General features: G+C 50.8%; 1 protein-coding gene across 1 annotated transcript; it reads left to right on the top strand.

The window, feature by feature from the left end:
• Positions 1-1,958: 1,958 nt before the first annotated feature.
• On the top strand, positions 1,959-8,414 carry CUNH20orf85 (chromosome unknown C20orf85 homolog). The gene is made up of 4 exons (XM_041641661.1): positions 1,959-2,047; positions 4,608-4,689; positions 6,244-6,345; positions 8,253-8,414. The coding sequence occupies exons 1-4, from the start codon at positions 1,980-1,982 to the stop codon at positions 8,412-8,414; spliced, it is 414 nt and encodes a 137-aa protein (XP_041497595.1). The 5' UTR covers positions 1,959-1,979.
• Positions 8,415-9,900: the final 1,486 nt, after the last annotated feature.

The following is a 9,900-nucleotide window of genomic DNA, read 5'->3' as shown; positions in this document are numbered from 1 at the left end:
TGGGCTAATATAAATTATAAGAGTTAATAAGAAGCTTGAGCTAATAGGCCAATCCATTTATAATTAATGCAGACCTCTATGTGTTTCTTTGGGGCTGAATGGCTGCGGGATCAGGCAGAACAGAAACCTCAGTCAACAGCTCACTAGTAGGGGTTAACAGATGTACCTGACCCTACAACAAGTGATTCTGTCCAGGGAAAACAAGTCCCTAGTCCCGTAATTAAGACGTTTCTTCCACCAGGCAGTGGTGGCGCATGCCTTTAATCCCAGCACTCGAGAGGCAGAAGCAGCTGGATCTCTGTAAATTTGAAGCTAACCTGGTCTACAAAGCAAGTTCTAGGACAGCCAGTGCAGTTAAACAGAGAAACCCTGCCTCGAAAAGCCAAAAGGAAGGAGGAGGAGGGGGAGGAGGAAGAGGAGGAGGAGGAGGAGGAGGAGGAGGAGGAGGAGAAAGAAGGAAAAAAAGGAGGAGGAGGAAGAGGAGGACTTGAAGTTTTTTCCCCAGTCAGCATCAAGGGTATCCATCTTCGTGGGCTTCAGCAGCTGGGGCTAGCCTGAGACGGGAAGCCTAGATATGTAGGGATTGCCCCGCAGCTGGAGGTCTGGACTAAACAAAGAGAGGAGGCGAGCTGAGTGCCAGCCTCCATCTCTCTCTGCTTCTGACTGTGAATGAGGTGTGACCGGCTCCACACTTCTTACCGTGTCTTCATGCCCTGATGGCTGGAAACCACAACAAACCTTCCTTCTGGCAGGTATTCATCACAATCATGGGGAAAACAGCTAATCCACTTTCTTCCTTCCAGTCGTTTGAGTTGGGGATTCGGATCTCAGTGATGAAAAGTGGGGCCAGGAGCTGGCCCCACAGAAGACTCCCAAGCCTGTCCATGGCCACAGTTCCTGCCTATTTCTAGTCCTGGATGTTCCTTAGGGTGCCCTGTGCACAAGGCCACTTCTCCCCGTCTCCACAGAAAATGCTTTGATCCTTGTACATGAGTGGGCAGCTTTCCACATCAGCCCAAGCACAGCAGCCATGGGCTGTGCTTATTCTTAATGTCACAGAGACATCTAGAAGCTTCCCGAAGCAGGAGCAGGGTTTGCCTGACTGCACAATGAAAGAAACGGGTCTTTTTTTCCTAGTCTCCCTCTTCATCCCTCCCATAAAGGCTTCACCAGCCACAGAACAGGGACCTGGGAGAAAGGTCAGGGACAAGACCCGAGCCTACCTGAGAACCCACTCACCCAGGAGCAAGGACACTGGCGGTACTATCCCTTCTCATCTCAGCATGAATACAGGGCAAACCATCGCAGACCCGCTGTCCTTGGGCAGGGGTGGGTGGAATACTGAGCGGGAATAGAAAAGCGAACGGGAGGACTCTCAGAACAACACCAATGACTTCCCACAGACCTCAGCAGACTAGAGAAGCCTGGCTAGACAAGCCAGCCTGTACTAGATCCTGTGGAGGCCGGATAGCTCTGCAGGGAGGTGCAGGGAGGGCTCTAACCTCCTTGCTTGAGGCTTAAGTTTTGAAAAGGGCCAGGGACAAGAATTGGTGGTACAAACCAGGCCATCCAGACTACTCAGGGGGCTGAGACAGGAGCATCTCAAAGCACAGGTCTGCTTCGGTTCCAGAATGAGTTCGAGACCAGCCTGAGAAACTTAAGGAGACCCTGTGAAGGCTGGGTCAGTGGTGGAGCGTGTGCCATGCCCTGGGACCAACTCCCAGTATCAAAACAGAAGTGGGGATGTTGGCGTTAGGTCTAGAGGTCACTCAGAGGGACACGTGACAGGGTAACCACCGGGTGCTTCAGAGGGCAGAGACCAGCAGCAGCAAGTTCCAGGGACCCACCTCTCCTGTAAGTGTACATTGGTCTCCGCCTAAGCGTCATGTGTTACCTGGCAACCGGTCTCCCAGCAACGAAGGTCGAAGGACGCAGAGTCTAGGGCGAGAGATCACAGGTTTGCGGAGACCCCAGGAGCCATGGCGCAGAAGCCGCTCAGCACCACGGCCGCAGAGCGCATGAACCTTGTGGCCCAGGACGAGATCTGGTAAGACCCCTGGGCCCGGCCCTTCTCACCTGCCGAGCGCACACCTTGGCGGCCGGCCTTAGTTTCCCCCGCCAAGACTAGATAACAGCCAATCTCTAGGCACAACAGGAGTGCTCTTATGATGATCAGGAACGTGAAGGAGAGGGGGCAACGTTGGGGACACAGGGACACCTCAGTCTGTACACCCCTCCTTCCTGCCCGCCGCGGGGACTGGAAGAATTTTTTTTTAAGATTTATTTTATTAAGATTTATTTACTTATTTATTTATTATGTATATAACATTCTGCCTCGATGTATGCCTGCATGCCATAGGAGGGCGCCAGATCTCAGTACAGATGGTTGTGAGCCACCATGTGGTTGCTGGGAATTGAACTCAGGACCTCTAGAAGAGCAGCCAGTGCTCTTAACCTCTGAGCCATCTCTCCAGCCCCCCAACAGGGAATTTTAAAAGAGGATAAAAAAATTAAAATGCTAATATTTGACAAACATCGAAGGTTTGGCCTTTCTTGGTTTTCCTTGATTCTTTCAAACAAGAAGAAATGTTAATTTTAAAAGACCCAGGGCTGGGTTTGGTTTCCCACATCTTTAACACAAACACTGGAGGCGCAGAGACCAACAGGTCTCTGTGAGTTCAAGGCCACCCCAGTCTTCGTAGTGAGACCTTGACTCCAAGAGCAGCGACAGGCTATTCTCTGAAGAGTCTGGTGCAGGAAACATTGGTCTCTCGTCCACCCCCACCCCCCAGCACGGGGTATGACTCTGAGGCTTTGAAAAGCAGAGTGCTCCGCTGCTGAGCTGCAGCCCCTCCTCCCTTCCCCCTCCTCCTCTCCCCACCTCTGCTTCAGCCCTGGGTAGGACTCTGGCCAAGCCTCTGCTCTGCTACTGAGCAGCAGCCCCAGCAGCAGCCCCAGAAGCCCCAGAAGCCCCAGAAGCCCCAGCTTTGTTTTTCTGACTTTTGATTTCGAGTCGCCCAGGCTGGTCTAAACTCACTCCTCCATAGCTCAGGTGGGCCTTCAACTTACCATCCTCCTGCCTCAGCCACCGAGTATCTGGGATGACAGGCCCCTGGCTCTCCTCGTAAGCTCCCTAGTAACCATCTCGGTGACTATTCACACCCATGGGGACAATTGATGATGAAGCCTGATGAAGAACCTGCTTCATCTTAGAACTGTTGCTTTGTTTTATAGGAAACTGTATAATTCTCCCAAGTGAAAAACATCATTTCCACGAACCACACAATCTCAGTGTTTTAAAGGTGTTTATTACCACCCAAGAGGAAACATTATCCTCTCCCCCATTCCACTAGACAAACTCCTATATATCCTTCGATACCCAGACCAAAAGGCCCCTCCCCTATGAACTGACCCTCTAGAGCCTCCAGATTCTGGTATCTAACGTGACTTCAGAGTACGGGCAATGGCCATGGTCAAATGTGAGGTTAACTAGAAATGGGAAATTAATAAGTTTCAAAAATTCACCCCCAAAAAAGTATCATGAAAATTCATGAGAGTTGGCAATTTTTACTTCCTTTTTGAGATGTGGCCATGGGAAATTTACAGCCATGTTTGTGGCTCCTGTTTGAGGTTCATGTTGGTTACATTTTTATAAGAGATAGACTCTGGGACTCGGAGGGACAGTTCAGCAGGTGGGAGTGTGACAGGGAAAGCCTGATGACCTAAATTCAGATCCCTAGAACACTGTGAACTGTCCTCTGACTTCAACACACATGCACACATGCAAACACTAAGTGACTAAATGTACTCAGGCATGCACACACTCAAACACTAAATGTACACATACGTACACACTTAAACACTAAATGTACATACACGTACACACTCAAACACTAAATGTACACACATACACATACGAAAAGAAAAACAAAAAGGAATAGACTTTGTCTTCCAGGCTCTGGGCCTAGGTATGTAACTTGGCCAGACCCCAAACATGCAGAGACTGGGGAGGGGTGTAGGTTCTGATTCCCAAGTGAAGGATCAAGTTGAACTCAGTGTTTGCAGAGCCTGACACATCACCTCACCAGCTGCCCCTCAACTCAGCTCACTCGTGGGCATCTAGGAACTGTGTTTAATGTGGAATGAGCAAGGGTGGGGCTGGAGGGGGGATCTGAGGACAACACCCCAGGAAGGTCTGGATGTCGAGTTCATGCTTTTTGCGTCCATACTTGCAGGACTAAGTGTCTTTTTCAACTCACTACCCCAGTCCATGGGTATGTCTGCCTCCGGCTGCTCTTCCTCCAAGGGTAGTGGGGCACCCACCCTAAGAGGGCTAACAGTCACATGCCCCTGCTGTAGTCAGCTCCAGTCCCACCTGCACCATCTCTCCCCACCCCCTCCCCTGCCAGGGTCTCTTCATAAGTTAAGGGAGACTCTGTTGAGGGCACTGACCTCTCTCCTGCTCCAGCCCCACTCAGATCCCCTGCAGACCCACTAGTCAGTGTGCAGGACACAGAGGCAAGCCACCAGGACTCCACAGGTTTAGAGGTTGGCACGGTGGCCTTTCTGAGAGCATCACCGCCCACTTAAGTGTTTCCGTTTCTCAGGAGATACCGTCTGAAGGCTGAATACGAAGCCCAGGAAAACTGGCCGACAAAGTGGGGCTATTTAACGACCTCCATGGAGAAGGTAATTGAGAAGTTCACCAGGCCCCCCACTTCCCCACCCCTGAGTCCAGGCTGTAGCCAGTGATGTCAGGAAATAAATGGCTACCTTCCGATAATCGGCAAGAATGAACTAAAAGAGAGAGACTGAGGAGATGACTGTGTAAGAGTCACACAGTAGGATAGCTGTGTGTAAGAGTCACACAGTAGGATAGCTGTGTGTAAGAGTCACACAGTAGGATAGCTGATGTCCGCTTTGGGCGTTCACATGTGCAGGCATGGGCGGGCACACACACACACACACACTCACAATTTAACTAGCTTTTTTCTGCTCCCCTGAATCCAGAGGTTCCTTTGAGGGGTTGCAGAACACTCTCAAGGCTCAAGGCATGTGCCGGGCATTTCCTCTAAACCAACATTGTGGTTTGCACAGCAGCCAGGCGCGTGGGGCTGCCGCTGCATGCCCACTTTATTAAAAAGGCCAGTGAGTTCAAAGAAGGATGGCTGGGTACAAGACTGGCAAAGCAGGCACAAAGACGAGGAGCCAGCTGGCCTCAGCCTCACCTTGAGGCCACCTGACCCTCTCCCTTCTGTGAAGTGGGATGGTAGCTCTCACGTGACTTGGGGTGTAGGTGAGACAAAGGTCTGTGGGCCCCTTTGCAGGCCTGGAGACAAAGAGTAACTGAGACAGTGCCTTCCCCAAAGCGTGGGTCAAACATTCAGAAGTCTGCTAGGGTCCAGACAGATGATAGAATGAGAGGGGACAAGCATCACAGCCGAGCCATGGTGACATGGGCAGAGAGACAGTGCTGGTCACAGAGGCGGCCACCATAAGCTCAGCTTCTAGAGGGAGTGGGTCCTCATTATAAACAACAACAACAACAAACACTATGCAGACACTCATAGTACCCACAGGGCTTCTGGGCTGGCCTGTTTGTGACATAGCTACCTCTGGCCAGACCCCAGGCAGGTCCCCTTCCTTTGCCGGAACACAGTGACCAGAACCGCATAGTTCAAAATCCTCTAACTCACAGCATCGCAAGCCCCACCCACAGCCCACCCACTGCACAGCTTTAAAATTATGCCATTTGTAATGAGGTTTTTAAAATTCTTAGACAGTTATACGGTTTGAAATTCGATGCATAAAGTAGGAGCCTTAATAATGTACTGTTCGTGAGTGATTCGATATTAATATTGCTCGTGTGTAATTAAATTGGGTTTCCAGGGAGTTTTAAATGGCTCTAAAATCTCCCAGGGTGTGGGGCATTCATTTCTGGTTGGAAAGCTTGGTCTTGGAGTCAGCACAGGCAGTTTTTAGTTTGAGTTCTTGACCAGGGATGTCTCCTCTGGTCCCATGATGGGGTGTTGATTCCTAGGCTGGAAGACTAGTAGAAGGGGCCTCAGGAAGGGCCACTCAGGACTAACTTAGCAGCTCGAATCCGCTTTGCCATCTTCTGCTTGTTCTGGGGCTGTAGCATCTCTACTTAGAACCCCACGAGTGTTCTCGGTCACATGTGAATGAAGGACCCACACCCTGAAGCCTTGGCCTGATGTTCCTGTCTCTGGGGTTCCGTTTCAGCTGCTTGAAGGTGAGGAAGAGCCACATACCCCAAAGCCTAAGATTGAGCTGCCCAGCCACTTCCGTGTCCGGCCGGTGAGCCCCTTGGACAAATATATCAAGGTTTGCAGGCTGTTTTTATACCATTTTCTTAGAAAGAAGCAAGTCCCACTGCAAACTGTGGTCTGTCCACTACCAGGGGTGAGGACAGGGCCATGCTGTCAGCCACAAGAACCCCACAGCCAGGTTGGGAACCTCGCTGGTAAGACACCTGCATGGACATGGTAATCACAACCACATACCTGCACATATCAACACAAGCAGGCATGTGCGTACACACACATGGATTTCTAAACATGCTCATAGAAAACACAGGCACATACAAACATGCATACATGTAAGTATAAACACAAACACGCATGCATGTATGAACACACATATATATACACACATGCGCGCAATCTATGGGAGTAGGTGAGTAAGGGAGGTTCAAGATTTACATTGAGATCTGAGCCTGAGTCCCGCTTTACTGTTCAGCACCTATGTTGTCTTGGACAAGTGGCCCAGAGTTTGTGTCTCCATTCCTTCCTTCGTCACTGTATCTCAGGGTTACTGGAACACCTTAGGGAGCGGGGTTCTATGGACAGTGTGCTTGCAGGACGGGGGACAGACGCCAGCATTTCCAGAGTGGTGACCGCCAGTCATTGCTGCTGGGTAAGCAATCGGAGGCAAACAAGGAAGGGAGTGGGCAGGAGATGTTCCACAGGGTGACCAGAGCCCGTGGGCAGACCCCTCGTGGCAGGCTGTTCCCATTCGAATGTCCCGGACTCATGAGCCACCAGTCTGTCTGAACCAGTGAGCTACAGACTCCGTGAGACAAGGTAGGGAGTCCTTGAGGAAGACACACAACAGTCAGGCTAGTTTTTAGCAACTTGACCCAGCTAAAGTCATTTGAGAAAGGAGACTGTCAACTGAGAAAATGCCTCCATAAGATTTGTCAGTGGGTAAGACTGCAGTGTAGTTTTTAAATTACTAATTGATGTGGAAGGGCCCAGCCCATGATGGGTCCTGGGTTTTCTAAGAAGGCAGGCTGAGCAAGCCATGAGCAACAAGCCATGGGCAACAAGCCGTGAGCGACAAGCCATGGGCAGCATCCTCCACAGCCTCTGCTTCAGCTGCTCCAGCTTCCAGCCCTGTTCTGCCCTAACTTCCCTGGATGATGGACTCCAAGCTGTAAAATGAAACCAACCCTTACCTCCCCAGCTTGTGTTTGATCATGGTGTTTTATCACAGGACTAGAAACCCTAAGGCATGTGTCTCAGCCTCGTCAACTTGTCACAGCCTATAGTCCTCTGGAAGGAAAGCCTAGTTCAGGCTAGCCCGTGGACGTATTTGATTATAAACTGATGTGAGAGGCCTCGGCCCACTGCAGGCAGCGCCATCCCTAGGCAAGTGGCCCTGGGCTTTAGAACAAAGGCCTATAACCCTGACCCTATGAGTGAGCTATGGGTGCACCAACAAGCAGCATTTCTCCGTGGTTTCTACCTCGGCATGCGGCGGTGAATGCCTTCGCTGATGAGCTGAGACTTGGAAGTATAAGTCAGTTTCTTCCCTAGGTGGCTTTTGGTCAGTGTTACCAAAGAAGCAGAATGGAAACTTAACAAACACACAAAAGCCAAACTCCAGCCTTCACACACACACACACACACACACACACACACACACACACACTTCTGCACACACACACACACACACTTCTGCACACACACACACACACATTTCTGCACACACACAATTTCTGCACACACACATACACACACACATTTCTGCACACACACACACACACACACACACACTTCTGCACACACTGTTTAATATTGGTTTTCCTGTCTTCTCTATCCTAGGCCTCATATGGCAACATGGGCACCTTGCAGACACTCCCGTGGCACGTATGACCATTTGCCCCACCATGAAATGCAGGCCTTCCTCCTGTCAGCACCTGTGACTCACCCCTTGCCTTTCTCCTTCAGATCCATCCATCACCTCCAGTCCCACAGACCACCCAGGGCTTCATCGGGTGGCGATCTGGGGTGCCAGGCCTGAACAAGTGCTTGGAGCAGGACACAGAGATCCGCAGCTGCAAAGGGGCTTACGCCCGAGAGCTGCACTGGCCTGAGCAAGGCGTGTACTGAAGGTCACCAGCCTGCGCATCAGGTGGGATGCGCCCTGTACCTGGGCGAGGCTCCCTGAGGACAGCTCCCCCATATCAACGGATGTGTTGAAGAATAACAGTCGGCCTTGGGCATTGCCATTTAGTGGGCTTCCAAGAGTCTTGGCTTAAGTGAGCTAAAATAGATACTCTGGTTTATTTGTCTGTTTGTTTGTGTGGGAATTCTTCTCTATGACTTTGGAAAACAGTCATTTAACTCTTAAGCACACTTGTCTATATCTGGGGATGTTGCTCAGTTGGTAGATGACTTATATACTTGCACCAAGCTCTAACACCTCAGAATACTGGCTATGGTACCAATCACAACACTTGGGAGATGGAGGCAGAAGAAATAAGTTCAAGGACATCCTTGGCAAATCAAGTTTGAAGCTAGTCTGAGTTCTGTGGGATCTTGTCTCAAAAAAGAAAAGACTTTAACACACCTGCCCAGCTTGAGGCACAGTAGTGCAGGCCCGTCATTACACAGAGACTCCAAGATTACCTGGGGAGCAGAGTGAGCTGGGTAACCCAGGAAACCCAGTAAGACACGTTCTGAACATAGAAAGAAGGCTGGAGGTAGGTCTGTGGTAGAGTGCTTGCCTAGCCTGCACACAACCCGATGCTCAGTCCCAAGGAACCTCCTGTGAAAACCTGTGTCAGCTCTCATGGCCTCTCCCAGCCTCCTCTTGCTGGTGAGATTGCTGGTTCGTGGCTTCTGTGTCCAGACACCAGCTTCTCTTCAGAAGGAATGAGATAGCTTGAGGTTTCTTCAGGAAGTCCACAGCTTCAAGGGCAGAGACCAAGCCAAAGCCACCTGGTGGATTTCCCAGAGTCCCTTCCTGAGTTTTCTGAGCACACCTGACCCATTCAACAGCCTGGCCTCCCAACCCAGGTTTTCTGCCATTCTCACCTTGTGGACAACTGTACCTCAGCTAACAGTTCCTTCCTGCCATCCCCTGCTCAGTTCTGCAGCTTTCCACCGGGTCCTCCAGCAGCAGGTGGGAGCAGTTCCCAGGTGACCAGAGAGGAAGAGTATCGTGTGGCAGGCATCACAAACTGTACACTCCAAAGCAGGCAGGCAGATCTTTGGGACACTGTGGGAGCTGTTCCTGGTCTCTGCTGACTCTGAGATAAGATTTTGTGTAGTCTAGGCTGGTGTGGAACCGATAGATATCTGAGGATGACCTTGAACTTCTGATCCTCCCGCCTCTGCCTCCCAGGGGCTAGGATTACAGACATAAATTACCAAAGCAGGTTTCTGTGTGCTGGGAATAAAGCCCAGGCTCCTGCACACTAGGCAAGGACTCAGTCATAGCTCCAGTCCTGGGGTTCAGTCTGCAACTTCTTCAGATCTGGTCTGAGTCCGTCGTCTTCTCCGCAATGAATGACTCTTCCTCCTGTCTATACTGTGGGCAGGAGGTTTTCCATGACTGGCTGATGGGCTTGGAGAGCCTTCATTTGGTGGAGCC

This window comes from Microtus oregoni, unplaced genomic scaffold, assembly GCF_018167655.1.
Source record: "Microtus oregoni isolate MIOR12 unplaced genomic scaffold, Mior012 000071F_ref0000514, whole genome shotgun sequence".
NCBI classification, from domain to species: Eukaryota; Metazoa; Chordata; class Mammalia; order Rodentia; family Cricetidae; genus Microtus; species Microtus oregoni.
Note: the sequence above shows the minus strand (reverse complement) of the source record. Positions and strands in the feature narration are given on the sequence as shown.

Coding starts and splice junctions, on each gene's coding strand:
- CUNH20orf85 (XM_041641661.1), top strand. CDS start 1,980: ATGGCGCAGAAGCCGCTCAGCACCACGGCCGCAGAGCGCATGAACCTT. Junction 2,048..4,607: donor GTGGCCCAGGACGAGATCTG/GTAAGACCCCTG, acceptor TCCGTTTCTCAG/GAGATACCGTCTGAAGGCTG. Junction 6,346..8,252: donor CCTTGGACAAATATATCAAG/GTTTGCAGGCTG, acceptor TTTCTCCTTCAG/ATCCATCCATCACCTCCAGT.